The sequence below is a fragment of the Chiloscyllium punctatum genome, chromosome 44, assembly GCF_047496795.1.
Source record: "Chiloscyllium punctatum isolate Juve2018m chromosome 44, sChiPun1.3, whole genome shotgun sequence".
Taxonomy (NCBI): Eukaryota; Metazoa; Chordata; class Chondrichthyes; order Orectolobiformes; family Hemiscylliidae; genus Chiloscyllium; species Chiloscyllium punctatum.
In genome coordinates this window covers 27,258,244-27,279,319 of record NC_092782.1, presented here as the reverse complement: position 1 = coordinate 27,279,319, position 21,076 = coordinate 27,258,244, and the positions used below count along the sequence as shown (strand labels likewise).

At 39.1% G+C, this 21,076-nt stretch overlaps 1 protein-coding gene across 8 annotated transcripts in view; it reads left to right on the top strand.

The window, feature by feature from the left end:
- ferry3 (FERRY endosomal RAB5 effector complex subunit 3) overlaps positions 1-21,076 on the top strand; it is a 67,773-nt gene that overhangs the window by 22,954 nt on the left and 23,743 nt on the right. For all 8 annotated transcript variants that reach the window (XM_072562539.1, XM_072562536.1, XM_072562538.1 and 5 more), the window contains 7 exons: positions 1,347-1,444; positions 1,559-1,756; positions 2,423-2,551; positions 3,117-3,191; positions 10,192-10,394; positions 12,479-12,536; positions 14,912-14,979. In XM_072562539.1, coding sequence (XP_072418640.1) covers positions 1,347-1,444; positions 1,559-1,756; positions 2,423-2,551; positions 3,117-3,191; positions 10,192-10,394; positions 12,479-12,536; positions 14,912-14,979 — 829 coding nt within the window. The remainder of the gene's footprint in view (positions 1-1,346; positions 1,445-1,558; positions 1,757-2,422; positions 2,552-3,116; positions 3,192-10,191; positions 10,395-12,478; positions 12,537-14,911; positions 14,980-21,076) is intronic.

Genomic DNA, 21,076 nt, shown 5'->3' with positions numbered 1-21,076 from the left:
AACTCTATCCATCTGTGAAATTGGCACACAATCTAATAATTTGGAATGCAAGCACAAATTTGAAAATTTCTAAATTAGTTTTTTTTTAATCATTTACAAACCTTCTCAAAATCCATAGACTGACAGTCTTTTTGAATTTATCAAAGGTGAACTATTCTTAGCAGGCCTTCAAAAATGTATCTATCTTGTAAATCTTGTCCATCAATCGTAACAAAGCATGATCCTCCTTCGGTATCCAAGCCACTTGCGTTCGGTTCTCAAAATAGCTTGCATCTAATCTTTGTCATTTCTGGTAAAGAATAAGACAAAAAAAATTTTGCTTTCCGTTGGTTAACAAAGTGGCCTGAGACCACATTTCCACCTTGTTCTTCCATTTATCATGTGGTTCAAATTCTATAAGTGACATAAGTAATTATAGTTAGAGAGCTTTCTGTGTGACTCAGCTATTTCACATTAGGTATTCCAGAAGTAGTACTTCTGTCAGAAAGAAAAATAGTTATTTATCACCTTAGCTGAAGAGATGGAAATTAATATTCTTACAATGTTGAACCATGACTCCCCTCCAATTACAGAAACATAAGACAACCTATGCACAGCTGCTTGTTGGGATTTCTTAGTTCTCTTCAAACACTAGTCTCCTCCTCCTCACCTTCAGCATCCCACCCCACCCTCTGAAAAGTCATCACCCCCAAATGAGACACAGCCAGCAACATTTTGAATGGCCTCCTGTTTATGGAGGCCAGTGGACTGGTCAGGTCTAGAATGCATGAATGAGGGTTTCAGTGGCAGATGAGCTAAGAAGTAAAGTGACTTTATCGAGGTTAGAAAGAGAAATGGCACAATTATGAGGTCGGAAGCCAATTTCAGGATTGATTGTTGATGCCAAGATTGAAAACAGACTGGCTCGCTTTCAGATTATTGGGAGAAGAATTTCAGCCAAACGTCATTTTGTTTTCTCCCTGGGCATTTTGTACATTGCTTCCTTTTCTCTCTGCTTCATTAACCATTGTAACTGGCACAGTACAATGGTTGTGCATGCCCCAGACTTTGTAACATGCAAAAGTTCATTTCGTTTTGAGTATAACATGCATTTTGACCCTTCTAACCGAAACACATGAATTGCACATGTTTTGAAAATTGTGGCTTTATTTATCAGTACCTTTTCACATACTTTCTAATTGTTTGTCACAGTGCTTGAGTAATTTGGTTAAAATCGTAAGTAAAGAAAACTGGACTATTTTTCCATTTAACAACCAATGTGAGGAGAAAATAAATAGCAGAAATTCAATTTGATTTTAAGTGCAGTTAATATTTTCAAATTGTTATTTCCTTCTTGCCTTTGGAAGTGAGGAAATCAAAGTAAAACAAAGTCAGTCCACTGTAGCAAATGAACGAATGATTGAAGAACGACCTCTGTTGGAAGAAAGCTTTACGATACACCTAGGTAGGGTATTATTTCACCGTTTATTTAATCTGAAGTTTGGTGACATTTTGATATTGAAAGCTATTTATCTGTTTAGCCTGGCCACTAAAATAACTGTACTTGCACCTTTTACAGGTGCCCAGTTGAAAACTATGCATAACCTACGGCTAATGCGAGCTGACGTTCTTGATTTCTGTAAACATAAGCGGAATCAACAAAGTGGAGTTAAACTTCAAAGGCTACAAACTGCCCTTTCGCTGTACTCCACCTCTCTCTCTGGCGTTGTCTTACTTGTCGATAATCGAATCAATTCCTATAGCGGCATCAAACGAGGTACTACAAAGCAATTTGCAAACTTCCATGTTTCTTATTTCTAACAATTGGCAAGATTACTTTGGTTTACTTGCTTTTTGACTCAGTTAACACAAAAAAAAACAAGTTTATTGTAAACTTATTAATAAATGTATAAACATACTTGGGAATATGCACTTCCTATAGTGGGTGCTTAAGGTAACAATGTCCAGGACAGGTTTCCCAAAAGTTTGACCTGGTGGCTGCTAAGAGCATAAGACCGATAAGTTTTCAGGTTGTCAGTTTCATGACTCTGCAATTGTAAGAGATACACCCATAATAACTTGTATTCATATCATGTATTTGATGGAACAAAATGTCCCAAAATGTTTGACAGGAGTGTTATCAAGTAAACTATTCAAAAACCACGCAAGGAGTTTTAATGGCAGATGGCTAGAAGCATGGTTGAAAGAGTTAGATTTAAAGAACATCTTAAAGATAATGGTGTTGAAGGTGGAGCTGGTGACCTGACATAGGTGTCCTTGTTGTCCAAATGTTCCAGGGATGAATGCAGAGCTGGGGATGTGGCATCTGCTGTAGACTTGTTACATCAGTAGGCAAATTATGCGGGATTGGTGGATGTTAGTACCGATCTTGGGAAAATAAATAACATTTTTCAGTTGTTTTTGTTTTTTTTAACTATGTTAGATTTTGCAACAGTTTGCCAAGAGTGTACGGATTTCCATTTTCCGAGAGTAGAACAACAACTTGAGATTGTCCAGCAAGTTGTACTTTATGCAAGTGCTCAGCGTAACAAGAAGACGAAGGAAAGAGCTGGTAAATTTAGAAGTGCTCTTTATCATTTAAGCACTTTTATTGTGTTTCTAATTTGACTATGGTTCGTTTCTCAAAGGAATGAAGTGTGTCAAACAGTATCTCAATGTTAAGGGACCTTTTATTCCCCAAACTTTAGATTTGCCTTTAAGTTCTACTTTCTTTTTTTTCTGACGTAATTTGTTATTGTGACGTGAAATATTTCTGCACTCAAAGAAATTTTGTGGTTCCTTGTAATTAGTACTTTAGTCTTGCAAATGTTTTGAAGTATTCTGTCCCACCCATACCCCCATCAAAATGTCACCAACAATATTTTGATCTGAAGAATTTTCTGCTAATATCAGGTTGCCGATGCTGGTTCTGACCTGCTTAACCTATTTTATGTGGACTCATCTAATTCTTTTTTAAATTACAATTGCAATGTTTTCACTTGTAGAACTTACAGCAATTGTTTGAATATGTGTCGTCTGATGCTTATAAACCTTGTCTTATATAGAAAGTAAATTTTAAAAAAAACACTTCTGTGAGTAGTAAAATAATTTAATGCCAGAATCTATTTTCTGCTAAGAGTTACCAAATGGAAATGGGGGAAGTGAAGATAAGTCAAAGATTGCAGAAAGAAATCCATCAAATATTTTACCAGGTTAGTGGAATTGCAAATTGTAAATATGGAGTAAGTGTAGTAATCTTTTATATTCAATTTTAACACTCCACGTCTGATGTGAGAGAGAGATGTGATAAAAATAATAACTGTGTTATTACCTCAGAATCTATGCTGCTCTTGGCAACTGTAGTTTTTAGATTTAGTGACTCAGGTTCTCCAATCCAGAGATAGTGGTAAGTTGTTACAATGCAATCCTTGAATCATTCCGTTCGTTAGCAGTGCAAATAGCAAGGATTTAAGTGCCAGTGGACTTTCTTTTTAATCCACCAGTTCATTTGGAATTGCTGATCCTGTTGTAGCTACTTAGTAGCTGTTATAACCATGGACATTGTACAACAATCAAACTATTCGATAGTCAAAAGTGAATGATGCTCTTCTGTTTTTTTGTAATACTACTGCAGGTAGGAAAATAATTTATATTGAATACACTTTCCTTTTTCCTTAAGATCTGACCTATCAATCTGTGACCAATTAATTTGAAGTTATGCCTTTGAATGTTGCCAGTCACCTGACCAGAGTTAGCTGCCAGCAGCAAATTATATAAGTATCCACCTAATTAGTCAAGTTGCCACCATTTTTATTTAACATCATAGTTTATTCATCAAATCTGTTATAATTTTGTGTATTAGCAAAATTCTAAGTGTTATGCATAACCAATTAAGTTGTACGAGTTCACTCAAATGAACAATTTCCACAGGATATCTAGGGGGGAAAAGAATTGTGCTGGAAAATGCACAGCAGGTCAGGCAGCATCCGAGGACCAAGAGAGTCAACATTTCGGTCATAACTGTTCTTCGGGACTTCTTTGGTTATGCCTGAAAGAATGACTCTCTTGCTCCTCCGATGCTGTCTGACTTGCTGTGCTTTTTCCAGTATCGCACTCTATCAACTGTGACTCTCCAGCATCTGTGGTCCTCACTTTCTCCTAAACAACCAGTCTAAACTCATTGTTAAAATCTCTGTACTTTTCCAGCAATTACTTCTGTATGTGCGCTAGATTTTGGCATACAAAGCAATGTGGTGCAATCTTTAGTCTGACCTAGATTTAATGTTGATCCTTGTCCATGTATGATGACGTGAGGAGCGGAGATTGAAATTAAGAATTTAAGCAGAAAATTTAGAAATTGATGTGAATGGCCAATGCCTAAAAGCAAAAAAAATTTCATGGCAGTTGTTAAAACCAACTGGAATTGGCTCTGGAATCTTTAGAATTCTCTTCCTCAAAACACAGTGGAACAGAATCTTTTCGAATATATTTAGAGATTGTTATGTTCATAGTGAAAATTAAATATCAATATACAACTTTCATAATTTGAATTTAATACCTGAGACTTTCATAGACTAAAAATGACTTTTAGAAAGGACACCACTGACCGAAAATGCATGCTCAGATCAGCCCTGACAAGCTGAAGCAACTTGCATCAATTATATGAACTCACTACATCAGAACTATTATTTTAATCTAGAGCAACTGACAGTTAGTGACACTAAAAGAAATTAAAATCTCCTGTTATTGCTCACACTTGCATAATAACCTCACATATTGAGAGATGAAAAATTGTTTACAACTGTCCAGTTTGGAATAAACAATGATGCAGACACCAAATTTACAAAAGGACTGCTTATCAACATGACATTTGAGAAATAAAGGAATGAGAGCGAGAATGAATTATGGACTGAAAACACTCCTCTCCCTCTCTTTTTTCAATCTCAAACCAGCAGCAGTGAAAAAAAAAATTTTTGATAAAATTACCATTCACTGAAAAATCAAAAGCTTTCTGCAAGCATACTACCACTCCTGAAGGAGGAGAGCAACAGCTACATGGGACATGGGTTTCACTCTCACAACTTAGGAATATCTCAAAACCAAAAACTGGAACTTTCTTTACTTTCCTGTCTGTATAGATACCACACTGCCCCCACCCTTTTTTCAAAACTGTATTACTGTGTCTGATACTGTAAAACTGTGTGTCTGATACCCCATTTTGTTTTAATGTTCCTTGGGTTTAATAAGTAATAAAATTCCACTATCTTTTACTCAAGGAAAACTGTGGAATTGCCTATTGTTTGTTTTGATCTGGTGAATGAAGTCTAATTTGAAATGTGATAGTTGCATGCAAAAAAAAAATTAAATCTGTTTCATAATAGACTAAAACAAAAAACTGCAGGTGCTGTAAGTCTGAAACAAAACCAAAGTTCTGGAGAAGTTCAGCAGGTCTGACAGCATCTGTAGGGAGAGAAACAGAGTTAATGCTTCGAATCCAATGACACCTTTGCTCACTGTAACTGCTTGGCCAAGAGAAGATTAAAAACCAGGGAGCCAGTCATTCCACCTTACCTGGTCCTAACAAATTTGGGACACAACCTGTGAGGAACATGAATGCCAGGAAAAAGAAAAAGGGAAAAAAAGGAAACGGGAGCAAATAAAGGGAATTTCAAGAAAGAAAACAAAAGAGAAAACAGAATTTAGATTGAGTTCAAGCTGAGAAGGGACTCTGAAAGCAAGTCTGGTGAGGAACAACACTGAACTCAAACCAAAGGGTTGAAGTATTAAAGTTACTGCGTCTAAACCCAAAGTTTGATAAGGAAGAGGTAGGCACAATTTTTAACTCTTTTGAAAGAGTAGCATAGCAATCAAAGTGACTAGTCCATTGTTTGGGACCTGTAGCTGGGCATTGGTGTTGCAGAGCAGTCTGGCAGATAAAGCTCTCAAAATTTACTTTTTTTACCTGAGGAGAATGCCACTGAGTATGAGGCTAAAATAGGCACTGTTTAACTGTTATACTCGGGGTGGCACAGTGGCTCAGTGGTTAGAACTGCTACCTCACAGTGCCAGGAGTCCAAGTTTGGTTCCTGCCTGTCTGTGTGGAGTTTGCATGTTCTCCCCACGTCTGCGTGGGTTTCTTCCAGGTGCTCCGGTTTCCTCCCACAGTCCAAAGATGTGCAGGTTAGGTGAATTGGTCATGTTAAATTGCCCATAGAGTGAGGTGCATTAGGGGTAAATATAGGGAGTGGATCTGGGTGGGTTACTCCTCGGAGGGTTGGTGTGGACTAGTTGGGCCGAAGGGCCTGTTTCCACACTATAGGGAATCTAGTCTAGTTAGTGTCAGTGGTGTGTAGTCAAAAATTCCATATTCTCAAGAAAATACCTGACCAGGCATACCTAGGTTATGAATTGCTTAAACAGGTCACTTTTGATCAATGAACTTGAGCACGTAAAATTAAGGCCACTGAAAAACTTTCATGAGGTACTTTTCAAGGAGTTCAAAAATACCCTTTCAAATTCAGACTCATTGGGGAACAGACAGTACAGTGTACAGCAATTCTGATTGAGTTTACACACAGACTAATAAACTCAGGGAAGCTAAGTTTGGAAGTTGTCACACATTGGATAAGGAAAAGGCTGAGGTTAATACCCTGGAGACAGCTGGAGGACTGAGGGAAACCAAACAAAGAAGACAGACCTCAGCCTGTCAAACAGGTCAATGCAATGTGCTGGATGCACGTCCAAACATCCTACAGGAGACCTATCTGCATTTAACCAAGTGTAGCACTGAGGGACAGTAGCAAAACTGGAGTCAGTGGAAAGCTCTCTGGTTGGAGTCAAAGGAAGATGGTCATGATATTGGAGGTTGGTCATGTCAGTTCGAGGGAATCTCTGCAGACAATCCTCAGAGTAGTGTCCTAGGCCCATCTTCAGCAGCTCATCAATGAGCTTCTCTTCATTCCAAGGTGAGAAGTAGGGACGTTTTCTGATGATTGCTCTGTGAAGAGCAGTGAAAGCAGGGCCATCCTTCAGAACAACAGACCGATTTTGCTCCAAGTTTTCTTGGGAAATTAGATTAGATTCCCTACATTATGGAAATGGGCCATTTGGCCCAACAAGTCCACACCGACCTTCCGAAGAGTAACACACCCACACCCATTCCCCTATCCTATATTTACCCCTGACTCATGCACCTAACACTAAGGGCAATTTAGCATGACCAATTTCCCTGATCTTTGGACTGTGGGAGGAAACCAGAGCACCCGGAAGAAACCCACACAGACACTGGGAGAATGTGCAAACTCCACACAGACAGACACCCAAGGCAGAAATCTGTGAGGTAGCAGTGCTAACCACTGAGCCACTGTGCCGCCCTAGTGACATGGGATACTGACTTAAAAAAAACCTTCATTTATATTAGCTGGTAATTGGTTGTTTTCACAACAGATGTGTGCATCATGGGAAAGGGCTACTTAGCTGTCACTGAGATTTGAAATGTGTAACTTTGACAATTGGCATAGTGCAGCATTAACCATATGTGTTTTACCTTCATCTTGACAAAATAGGGGAATTGCAGGATGATGGTTTTGAGCCATACTTTGTTCAGAAATTGCAGGTAACAAACCATAATTTAGGCAAGATTCAGAACATGAAATATAATGTCAGATTTGTCATTATTTTCACTCCCTGATTTTCTCAATATATTAATTTGGGAAAAATAAAAAGAGGCTTGCTTGTGGAACAACTCAATTGCAAAACTAGGATTCTTTGTTCTGGCCAGCTACTGATAATTTAAACCCTCAAACCTATTTTCAGAAGATTATAGAACATACGACAGACAATACAGCGCAGAACAGACCCTTTGGCCCTCGATGTTGCGCCGACCTGTGAACTGTTCTCAGCCCGTCCCCCTACCCTATCTAAAAATCAACCATGTGCTTATCTAATGATTATTTAAATCTCCCTAATGTGGCAGTTGACTACATTAGCAGGTAGGGCATTCCATGCCCTTGCCTCTCTCTGTGTAAAGAACTTTCCTCTGACATCGGTCTTAAATCTATCACCCCTCAATTTGTAGTTATGTCCTCTCTTACAAGCTGATGTCATCATCCTAGGAAAAAGTATTTCACTGTCTACCCTATCTAATCCTCTGATCATCTTGTATGTCTCTATCAAATCCCCCCCTTGGCTGCCTTCTTTCCAATAAGAACAGACCCAAGTCTCTCAGCCTTTCCTCATAAGACCTTCCCTCTAGACCAGGCAACATCCTGGTAAATCTCCTCTACACCTTTTCCAATGCTTCCACATCCTTCCTGTAAATGGGGCGACCAGAACTGTACACAATATTCCAAGTGTAGCCGCACCAGCGTTTTGTATAGTTGCAGCATGATATTGCGGTTCCGGAACTCAACTCCTCTAATACACCATATGCCTTCTTCACAGCACTATCCACCTGGGAGGCAATTTTCAGGGATCTATGCACATGGACTCCAAGATCCCTCTGCCCATCCACACTACCAAGAATCTTTCCATTGACCCAGTGCTCTGCCTTCCTGTTATTCTTCACCTCACATTTAGCTGCATTGAACTCCACTTGCCACCTCTCAGCCCAATTCTGCAGTTTGTCCAAGGCCCCCTGCTACCTGTAACATTCTTCCAAACTGTCCACTACTCCACCGACTTTATTGTTGTCTGCAAATTGACTAATCCATCCACCTGTGCCTGCGTCTAAGTCATTTATAAAAATGACAAACAGCAGTGGTCCCAAAACAGATCCTTGTGGCACACCACTAGTAACTGGACTCCAATCTGAATATTTTCCATCAACCACCACTTGCTGCCTTCTTCCAGAAAACCAGTGTCTAATCGAAACTGCTAAATCACCCTCTATTCCATGCCTCTGCATTTTCTCCATCAGCCTACCACGTGGAACCTTATTAAAAGCTTTACTGAAGTCCATGTATACCACGTCAACTGCCCTACCCTCATCTATATGCTTGGTCACCTTATCAAAAAACTGAGGTTTTGAGAGACATGGCCTGCCCTTGACGAAACCCTGTTGACTATCTGAAATCAAATTGTTGCTTGCTAGATGATTATAAATCTTATCACTTATAATCCTTTCCAAAACCTTTCCTACAATAGAAGTAAGGCTCACTGGTTTATAATTACCTGAGTCATCTCTGCTGCCCTTCTTGAACAATGGCACAACATTTGCAATTCCCCAGTCCTTAGGTGCTAAACCTGTAGACAAGGACGACTCAAATATCAAAGCCAACGGCTCTGCTAGCTCCTCCCTAGCTTCCCAGAGAATCCTTGGTTAAATCCCATCCAGCCCAGGGGACTTGCCTACTTTCACTGCATTGATCTTATTAACTTGTGTCATGCGGTGAATACTGTGGCCACTATCACTGCTATATGCCAAAGGTGATCAGCAATGTAACTTTTGGAATTAGAAATTGATGCTGGATCAGTTCTTACACTTGCATCTGAAATTTATGTTTTTGTTAACTACAAGAAAAGTACAGGGATCTGGAACAAAGGTAAACATATGGACTGTATCATAGATTCACTATAATTTTATCAAATGCTGGAACATGGTCAAAGATCTAAATTTGCTGTTCCAATTTCTATTTTCCAAAAGTCTGTCTTGTTGTCAGTTCAGATATTTTTTCCAAATTATTTCTGTAGATGTGTGTGAGCTATAGGAACTGGCTGAATCGACTAGGGCTATTTTCCCTCCAGCATCAGCGCCTGAAGGGTGACCTTATGGAGGTTTACAAAATCACAAGGAGTGTGAATAAAGTATATGGGCAAAGTCTTTTCCCAAGGTGAGGAAGTCTAAAATTAGAGTGCACAAGGTGAGAGTGGAAAGATTTTAAAAAAGACCTAAGGGACAACTTTTTCATGGAGGGTGTGTTGTATGAATGGAATGAGCTGCCACAGGAAGTGATAGAGGCTGGTACAATTACAACATTTAGAAGGCATCTGGATGGGTATGAATAGGAAGGGTTTAGAGGAATATGGGACAAATGTTGGCAAATGGGACTAGATTTATTTAGGATAAATGGTCAGCATGAACGATTTGGACCGAAGGTGCTCTTTTCATACTGTACAGCTCTGTGACTCTGTGTGCTTTTTCTTATGATTTGTGAGACACATAATTAAACAAGTACGATTTTACTGTAAGATTTTAACTTTTTTCCTTTACAGGAGAATTTTACACCACAAGACATTCTAATCTTTCTGAAGTTCATGTTGTCTTTCACTTGTGCGTGGACGACAATGTGAGATCAAGCAATATTACAGCACGTGATCCTGCAATTATGGGCTTGCGGAACATTCTGAAAGTCTGCTGCACTCATGATATTACTACAATAACTATCCCACTTTTATTGGTGCATGATATGTCTGAGGTAAATAGCTAAATATTCAAACAAAACAGATGTAGGAATATCTTAGTGAAAAAGCATATATTATGGATCTTATTGCAAATAGGAATCTTGCCTCTAGGCATTTGCAAGTAAAATACAGTCTCCTTATTGTGCAATAAGTTTGTTAAACTCATACTGTCTCAAGTAGAGTATGTGTTAAAGCTAAAACTTTATAAGTAGCAATAAAATGCAAATAAACACGACTGATGAAATAAGATAAAGTGAAAAGCTGTCATGAAAGTATTGCAGTATAATTTCAAGGCTTCTGTCTGTTCATATGATGACAAGCATTTCCCCACTTTTATATGCTGCTACTTTTCTTCCTCATTATTATTTCAGTGCAGGGATCACGTTGATGTGGGTTACACATTTTATAACCATATTTAGTGCTGCTTATTTATTGGCAAGATGTATTTTTAAAGATGCAATACAAATCTTGCAGCCAATACTATATCATCTTAGATAATGTGGTCAGTTGTTTTGTAGTGGCCAAGATCTGAATGAGGTAGACGAGAGAGGCTGCAAGAACACAACAAGCCTCCTGCTTGTCTACCTTGGATTCCAGTAACTGCAGTTTTTTTATGTCTCTAACCAAGATCTGATTGACAGCAATATTGAATCATCTGAGACTGCGTTCACAATATAGGAGTTCATTTACTGACCAACTCATGCATTTCATTGTGAACAGGACGTTGCTTCTAATTAAATTTTTAAACATCCACTTCCATTCTTAAGTGTATTTAATTCATTATATTTTAACTAAAGTTTAATTGGTAACTAAGAATAAACAGTAAAAATTAATCAGAAATAATTCTATTGTGGATTCTAAATCAATGTGTTGGATGCTGGAAAGCTGGACTGCCAGCAAAGTGTTATCAGATCCAGCAGCAATATTGCACAATGTCAAAACATTCCTTCACCTTTTTAATCTGTTTCATATTATTTTACCTCATTTCCCACTGCGCACCAGAGACCCAGTGTCAAAGTACCTATTTTTGTTTAAATTGATGTGCTGAATGACTAACTTCAAGAAGAACATCATCATTCATTAGAAGTTATTTTACGAAGCAACCTTGTAAAACCATCTGCTTATATTGGAGAAAAAAATAATCTGATAGTTTGGCTCAGAGAGTTAAAGTATGCACTATTTGTTATTTACATTTTTCATAGCTGTACAAGTGAGGTTTGGTTTTTTTCTCGTGTCACAAATCGCGCAATTTCTCTCACTTGCGAATCTAAATATTCTGTTAAATTACAGTCTCGAAGATTATTGTCAACTCCCAACTTTTATTCTATACATAGTCAAATAGTTAAATGAAAGAATTGTATTAGTCATTGATTCTGTTTTAAAGTTTTGGATACAACTAAAGTGTAACCACAAAGTTATTTTTTTAAGCATTGAAATTCAATTGCAATTAGTTTAACATGAATTGAGAAAAAAGATACTGATTTTTGTGTCTTATCAGTGTAAAATTTAAATTAAAACAAACTTTCTGCAGAAATGTAGATGGCCAATTTAATATCGTAGACAGTTATGTAGTTTGGCTAAAGCATAAAGTTATGTTTTCAGTTTTCTGTTATTGAATTATATGTTTTACTTTAGTTGTCAGATCCACAGCTATCAGTCACGAATAGTGTTGCACAAACTGACAATGATCACCTCATAAATTCTTGGGAATTTCCTAAAAAGTCAAATTATTTTAGCAGCTTCATCCATTGAGGAAATATGCCAGAGTGTTAGCGATTTTAAAGTGTTTAACACTTGCAGTGAAAATGCATAAAGCCCGTAAGAACCATTTCAGATCGCCAGGGATACTGTGCAGATTGATCAGACAAACTAAAATGTGAAAGGAATAAAAATTATGACGTAATTTGCAAATGATAAAATCAAGAAAAGTACTAAATGCTAGATGATATTGCATTTACTTATTTTCTTATCATAAAACGTATTGAGATCCAACTGGGAATTAGTTCATGGGTTTGTTTATGGCAATTTATTTTTGAAATCCATTGTGAATATTATCAGTCATGTGGAAATTTGAGTAATGTTTTATGTATTTTAACAGGAGATGACTATACCTTGGTGCCTGAAAAGAGCAGAGCTTGTCTTTAAGTGTATAAAAGGTTAGTAAATCTTTAGGGCTTACAATTAACTTCCTTTGCTTAACATGTTAAATTTTGGGAGAGAATTAATGGTTTTAATATTTATCAATCATGGCAGTTTATCAGAGTATCTAGATAGAAATAGATTTTGCTTACCAAAAGCTCAGAGGTTTATTCTGCTGAGCCATGACTTCATTTTCTGGTTGTGATATTGAATAAAGATGTCCTCTTTCCTCCATTCTAGTAAACTATTCGCATCCCACTGCCCAACTCTCTCTTATAATAATCAAGAATAATTTGTAGAATGTTGAATTAAAATTATTAAAGCCTGACCCCAGGGCAGAAATTGTTTGTGAAAATTTAAAATTTGCTTTTGCTGTAAACATATTTCCAGCATAGCTAAAACCCATGGAGCACAGTTTCTATTTGTAAAATTAAGAGTCTTGTTTTCTTTAAACTCACTGATTTGTAACGTAATTAATAGCATGTACCAGGATTGTAAATTCTCTCTACACACAGTGACTGAATTTGTCTTGTCAAGCTGAATTGCTGGATTATTTTGCAGAGCTTAGTTTTTAAGTTTTCATCTTGTAAATGCAAACACTTTTGGTGATTTCTTTATAATAGATTTGATTAATAATACATGAATTTAAATGGATCCTGTTGTGACATTTATGTATGAAACAAACCTGAAAGTGATCAGTTAATTTTGGCTTTATTTAAATATTTAAATAAAGTTAAAAACCATGGGCCAAATATTCTGAGGACTTGCAACATCAGGCAGTTTGCCACTCTGCTCTTTCTTTTTTCTGGTAAGAAATATCTCCACATTTCTTGCAGAAGGTTCCAATTACAGCTCCTTCAAAATTGCACACCTTCTCTTAAATCTGACAGGTCCTCTTAATGCAGGCTAGTTGGTGGAAGTCAAATGATAACCCCCTTACACGTCCAGCAGCACAGACTGCCACTTTCTCAGTGAAATGATATATCTGAGGTAATTTTGGAGTTAGGATGCAAAGTGGTAGAGTACCAGCTAAATGGACAGGTGTATAGAGTCCAGCAAGGATAAGAAGAGTGTTTAGATATGGAAGTGGGTGAGGAGGTGGAGACTTAGAGGCAGGTGTTTTGTTGGGAGGGTGTAGAATGTTCAGGTCCCAGTGTTGTGTCTGATGGGGTAAAGTGAGTGTCAGGTTCAGAGGCTAGATGATTGGAGGGGGACGTGATGTTGCTGTGGGAACAGTAGCTGAGGGAAGGTGTAATTGGGGTATGAATGTAAAGTTGGGGGTCACTTTAATAATTAACGAGGAATTAACTACAGCAGAACCCTCCTGAAGTCACTGATTTAAATGGATATTTTTAGAGCTACCTGACACAAGGGGATTGCCTGTTGGAATCTTCACTCCATTGGCAACTCCCTCAGACTGCTTGGTCAGGATTTCATGAGGTCCTGAAACGCAGCTCCCACTAAGACTGCAGAAACAAATATCTGGCCATTGGAAAATCCAGGTCTACATTTTCAAAGCCAGTTTGTGCTTATTTTTTTAATTGTTTAACATTCCATAAATTTTGTATAATAGTAAACAAAAAAAGAAATTCCATCTTGAAATTATCTGAAGTTAAAAATCTCACAACACCAGGTTATAGTCAAACAGGTTTAATTGGAAGCATTAGCTTTCAGAGCACTGCTCCATCAATCATCTAATGAAGGAGCAGTGCTCCAAAAGCTGGTGTTTCCAATTAAACCTGTTGGACTAAAACCTGGTGTTGTGTGATCTTTAACTTTGTACACCCCAGTCCAACACCGACATCTCTAAATCACAAAGTTATCTTAATTCTAGATTCTCTTATAAATTCTTCAAGATCTAATCTAAACTTCAATTTGTATTTGGAAAGTTTATGCTTTAGTAGTGAGTGGCTGTGATTGCAAGATTTTAAAAAGGAATGACATGGACAACTACAGATGTTACTAAAGTCCAACATTTAGAAAAGATGAATACTTGCTCTACATCTGTGCTTTCATACTTGTTTCTTGGGACACATATCCATAAAGTCTTGGGGAAATACTTGGCAGCATGAGAAAAGGTTTGGTAGCAAGAAAAAAATGAATAAATTATGAATTATCCACTCGGACAAGCAGTTTGGGATCATCATTAGAAATTTCCTGAACAAGCAATTTAATGTTTTAAAAAAAATGTCACTGCTGATACAGCATTATTTACTATGAAAACAAAATTGCTGGAAATTTACAGCAAGAATAAAGAGGAACATTTGAGTAACATTTTGAATATAGATTATCTTGAAAATTGAAAGGTTAGATGAGGAGGTAAAAAGTTCAAACTGATAAAACTCTGATTTTAAAAAAAAATCAAACTTTTTGCTTTTTATTGTTCCTTCAGGTTTTATGATGGAAATGGCATCCTGGGATGGGGGAACTTCTCGCACAGTTCAGTTCCTTGTGCCACAGGTACAGCAGCAAATGTTCCAAAATAAGTGTTTGCTTTATGTATACCTATACTAATTTGTCCGGACTCAGGTTACCAGTTGCAATAATATGTTTGGTAGAGTAAAAGAGAAATTTAGCCTCAGTATTAACGTGTTGCAAAAACAATAGTAGGTACCTGACTTAGACATGGAAATTGCTGCAATCTCTCAGGTAAAAATGTGTTACTGGAAAAGTGCAGCAGGTCAGGCAGCATCAAAGGAACAGGAGAATAAGCCCTTCTTCCTGAAACGTCGATTCTCCTGTTTCTTTGATGCTGCCTGACCTGCTGCACTTTTCCAGCAACACATTTTTAAGCTCTGATCTCCTGCATCTGCAGTCCTCTCTTTCTCCTAATCTCTCGGGTAAGTCAGCATCTGTGAAACAAACTTGACCTTCACAGTTTTGTATCTGTCTTAAATTTAGAGTTTGGATGGAAGGCCACATATTGAAGATATCTATCATGCTATTGATGTCAAAATTGTGAATATTTTCAGAATTAAATTTGGATATAATCTTTTCAGTATTAATGGGCTTTCTGAAATTGTTGGGGCTGCCTCACAATGCAGGCATCTGGGTTTGATTCCAGCCTTGGGTGACTGTGTGCAGTTTGCATGTTCTCCCTGTGTCTTGGGTTTCTGTCAGTTGTACTGGTTTCTTCCCACAGTCCAAGGATGTGCAGATTTGGTGGATTGGTCATGCTAAATTGCCCCATAGGATCCAGGGATGTGCAGGGATTATCCATGGGAAATGCAGGCTCCTGGAGATAAGGTGCGGGATGTAGGTCTGGGTGGGGTGCTCTTCAGAGGGTCAGTGCAGATCTGATCGGCTGAATGGCCTCTTCTACATTGTAAGGATTCTATGATTCTGTGAATTCTTCAATGGAGAAGCTGGGGGGGAAGGTAGCTGGGAATGCAATAGGAAGATGCAGTTATGGGGTGTGTCACAACATGGCAGTGAATCCTTCTGCTAATTAAGCCAAGCGTACAGAAAAGCTCACCTCTCCTCATAATCTGTTAAAGTATGAGTGAACGAGAACTCCCAACTTCTTCTTTTCAAAGAAAAAAATCAATTTATTCTTTAACTCTAAAAGTGAACATTAAAACAACAACTATTTAAAACTCTAAGCCTCCTTTCTCTTAAAGGTTTATTATGTACTTCCAACTCTATCGCAATATACTGTTCCAATAACTACCCGTATTAAAATTACATCAATTTAGTTTTCAAAACCAGACAGCAGCAGTCGTCTCCTGTGTCCTCTTTCCTCTGACTGTAGGTCTCCCTGGGTCATCTTCGGTCTTTTGCTGAAAAGATGTTTCATATCGAAAAAGTACCTTTTGATAGTGTTTTACTGACTGGTATTCTTACAATGGCAGTTGGTTACTCTCTCTGGCTAACTCTCAAAATACCTGCTTCTTTATACCCCAAACATCAGATCATCAAAGTAGTTGAATGTTGTCACCAACTAGCTCTAAATTGTCAAAACATTAAGTTCAAATTCGTTTGGGTTTTAGGTTCTTGGGGCATAATTTAAACTGGGTAATTTTGAACTGTTGTGAAAACATAGCAACCAAAACTCATGTATTTGTTTCACAGCCAAATGTACATATTTTCAATTTTCCAGTACACTCTGAGACTGCAGGTCAATCACAGGTGCTTGTAAGCTCTTAGTGCAAAACAACTTTCACTCTCTCTCAAAGGTACATTACATGCCTTCAACTTCATAACAGAGTGATAGTGATAGATCAGAGGGGAGGTGGAGCAGATAGGTGGGAAGGAAGATGAATAGATAGGACAGTTCGTGAGTGCGGAGCCTAGTTGGAAGGTTGGATCTGGCTTGGGGTGGGGGGAGAGGAGAAGCTGGTGAAGTCGACATTGACAGCGGGTGGTTGAAGGGTCCCAAGGTGGAAGATGAGGTCGTCGTCTTCCAGTTGTTGGCTGACTTGGATTTGGCGGTGGAGGAGGCCCAGGACTTGCATGTCCTTGGCAGAGAGGGAGGGGGAGTTGAAGTGATCGGCCACAGAGCAGTGGGGTTGTTGTGTGAGTCCCAGAGATGTCCCCTGAAATATTCTGCGAGTTGGTGTCCTGCCTCCCCAGTGTAGAGGAGACCACATCAAGAGCAGTGGACACAGTAGCTGAGCTGTTTGGATGTGCAGAAAAATCTCTGCCGGATGTGAAAAGATCCTATTGGGACCATGAATGGAGGTGAGGGGTAAGGTGTGGGCGCAGGTTTTATACCTCTTGATACGGCAAGGGAAGGTGCCGGGAGTGGATGGTGGTTCAGTGTGGGGGTGGGGGAAACCTAATGAGGGAGTCACAAAAGGAATGGTCTTTGTGGAATGCAGATAGGTGTGAGGAAGGAAATATATCTTTGGCGGAGGGCAATGCACTGTATCCAGAGATTAGTAGAGTGGAACGTGAGGACCAGCGTGGTTCTATCCTTGTTGTGGTTGGAGGGATGGTATTCAAGGGCGGAAGTGTGGGAAGTGAAGGAGATGTGCTTGAGGGCATTGTCGACCAAGTAGGAGGGGAAATTGCAGTCCTTGAAATAGGAGGCCATCTGGGATGTCCTGGGGTGGAATTGCTCCTCTTGGAAGCAGATACAGCAGAGGCGGAGGAATTGGGAGTAAGGTATTGTGTTTTTTTTTTTGTGTGGGGGGGTGGTGCAGGGTGCGCTGGTGGGAGAGGTGTAGTCAAGGGAGCTGTGGGAGTCAGTAGGTTTGCGATAGTATACCACTAATTCCCCACCCCAGCCACTGGTTTAATGGTGAGGTTGGGGTTCGAGCGGAGAGAGTAGAAGGCTGTGCTTTGCAAGTCTGTGCTTTGCAAGGCTGAGAGGTTGGAGTAGATGAGAGAACTTAAGGTCAAGGTAGAAAGTGTTGGTGAATTTGATGAGTTCAGCCTCCTCATGGGAGCATGAGGTGGCGCCGACACAATCGTCAATGTAACGGAGTAAAAGGTGGGGGATGAAGCTAATGTAACAGAGGAAGATGGACTGTTCCACATCCTACAAAGAGGCAGGCATAGTTGAGGTCCATGTGGTGAAATTGGCTATCTCTTTGGTCTGAAGGAAGGGGGAGGATTCAAAGGAGAAGTTAAGGGTCCGGACCAGTTCTGCCAATCGAATAGGTGTGTCAGTGGAGGGGTACTGGTTCCGTTGACGGGAGGACAAAATGGAAGGCTTGGAGGCCTTCGCCATGGTAGATGGACATGTGCAGGAACAGGATGTGCATGGTGATGATGAAGCATTGGGGGCCAGGGAAACAGGAGTCATGGAGCATGTGGAGGGCATGGCGGTGTTCTGAATGTATGTGAGGAGTTCCTAGACCAAGAGGGACAGGACCATGTTGAAATAAGTTTGGGGCAGGAGCAGACAGAAACGATGGGTCGGCTAGGACAGTCAGGGTTGTGGATCTTGGCTAAGAGGTAGAACTGGGTGGTGCGGCGTTCCGAGACTAAGGTTGGAGACTATGGATGGGAGATCCCCTGAGATGATAAAGTTGTGGATGGTCTGGAAGATGATGGCTTGATAATAGAAGGCGAAGGCGTGAGTGAGGGAGCAGTAGGAGGAGGTGTTTGTGAGTTGGCATCTGGCTTCAGTGGTGTAGAGGTTGGTGCGCCAAACTACCACGAACCCCCCCAGCCGCTGGTTTAATGGTGAGGTTGGGGTTCGAGCGGAGAGAGTAGAAGGCTGTGCTTTGCAAGGCCGAGAGGTTGGAGTAGATGAGAGAAGTGGACAGGTAGAGGATCCAGGATAAAATTGGTAGGTCTGTGACAAGCAAAGAAGTGTCAATAGTCAGTGACTTCTGATGTACCAATTTTTCAAACCGCCTTCTTTACATGAGGGCCTTGGATTATGCAGTAGTTAACAAGTAAACAGTGCTGGATTTGTAAATCAGCAAAAGTAGCTGACGGACACAAACTCTAATGGGTAGTTTCTTTCATTGCAGCAAAGTTAAATTTCCATCAGTTGGTTAATGAAAAAAGCTAAAACTGGATGGCAGTGCCACAAAATTGTCATATAGAGACCGGATATGAGTATAAGCTCTTTTTATACAGGGCTCCGTACCGTGTGACTGCCTTAGAACTAGGCAAGCAGTGACCTGTAACTCCAGAGTGGAATGGAAGCTTAATGGGAAGAGTCCAGTATCATACATAGACACAGTGCACTTGCGTACCTTATAATGAGAAATGCTGTTTACAATGGCATGCTAAAGCAGTTTCATTTATGAGATCCTGGTACCAACTTTCCACTTGGCAAGGGCTCAAACATGCTGCTGTCAGTGCTCTGACAAAATTATGATCATCTGTCTTGAGTTGAAATACCTCCAGAAGTGATCCATCAGACAATAGAAGCTCAGAATGAAGTGAAATCACTAAGAGACTTGATAATCTCATCCAAACCAAATGGGTTCAAAGTACTGTATTGTCAATGGCTGAACAATTTGCATGTGGTGTTTGTCCAGATTTAGACTCTTTCTGTCTACCTTGTATTTATTTTCTGGTTGGAAGTTGCTAGTTCACCACACAAAAAGTGCATGACTTCTTTTTCAGCAGTAACCTCAGCTGGAAATATTGAGTCTAAACAAGTAAAGGAGCTGTTTGAGAATTAAATGTTCAGTCACAAAGTGCTTAGTCAGTTCCTGTTGGCTACTAGTAATATGCTTGGCTGAAAATCTACACAAGTATTGCCAAAGCAATAACGCACAAGTTTGGAAAAATAGTAAATCCACTCGGAGTTAGCTTATCCATTCAGTCATATACAAGTTGCGGCTGGGCTTTGGAAAGTAATGACACAAAAATTATTCTTTTATAAACTTATTCAGCATTACTTCCTGTTGCACTAAGTAATGGAAAGTCCAAGGTAGTGACATGTCCGCAGGCATGTAGAAAAGGGGGACATAAAAATTGATTTTTGATAACTTTATTCATGAATAAATTATTTGATTCAAATTTGGATCTTAAACTATTAACATTTGCTATGATAAACAAAGCCATAATCCTGGATAAAAATGTCCTTGATCCTCCTGCAATTTTGGAACCATTTTGCTTTATAATAACTAAGACCTATACCAGTCTACATTTTTTTTTGTTTCTTTTCAACTGTATCAGCAGAATTAATGATTTGTAACATCATGGATTGCTGCCATACTTTACTTGAGAAAGTGTGTAAAATATCAAAAAATTAATTACTTTGTAGAAAATACATCTTGGAATGAAACTGATATAAAACCAAATATGGTAAGGACCTGTGTTTGGAAAATCTGATCTAGATGTCTAAAGAGAATTGATGACCAGAGTCCTGAAAGGTTCAATCAATCTGATGCGTCACTTGCCAATAAAGTGAGGGGTTGGAAAAAGCACAGCACATCAGGTAGCACCTGAGGTGCAGGAGAGTCGACGTTTCAGGCAGGACCCTTCATCAGGACTATTCAGCATCTGCAGTCCTCACTATCTCCTGGTTGATGCTCCACTTGGTCATTTAAGGGCTCCAGCTGAGCTGCATTCCTGATCTCAAGTAGACAGACTGCATCCACAAGAGGCACAAATGGGGAGCGCGATTCAGATAGCGTGTCTATATAGCTGTAGTAACCTACCACTTGGTCAGTGGCTGAGAGATTTTTGCTTTGAGAGGTGCATGCCAGAGAGAACCTAGAAAAATTTGAAAAAGGTATAGCAGGGCAACATACCCTTTCAAAAGAAATTGCAGTGGTAAAATGAACTATGATTTCATCTACATAATTGTAGAATCTTCAACTAAAATTCATCTGTTAGCATATACTCTACTATTCTTTACACTGAAGCTATGTTTGTATTTACATAACCATAGTCATGTCACCCAACACACATTTACACATAATTATAATGGAAAATTAAACCTAGGAGAAAGTCGATCATAGCTTTTAATTGCAACCTGAATCTTGGCTTAGAAGAACTTAACATATCTGTATAAGATTCCTTTGTCAACTTATTTCAAGAGGTTAATATCATTGTTTAAATAGCAGAGAAAAACACTTCATGCCAGCTAATATTTGCACAGATTAAGTTCCTGGTCTGAATTCTACTGCTGTTTAAATATGCA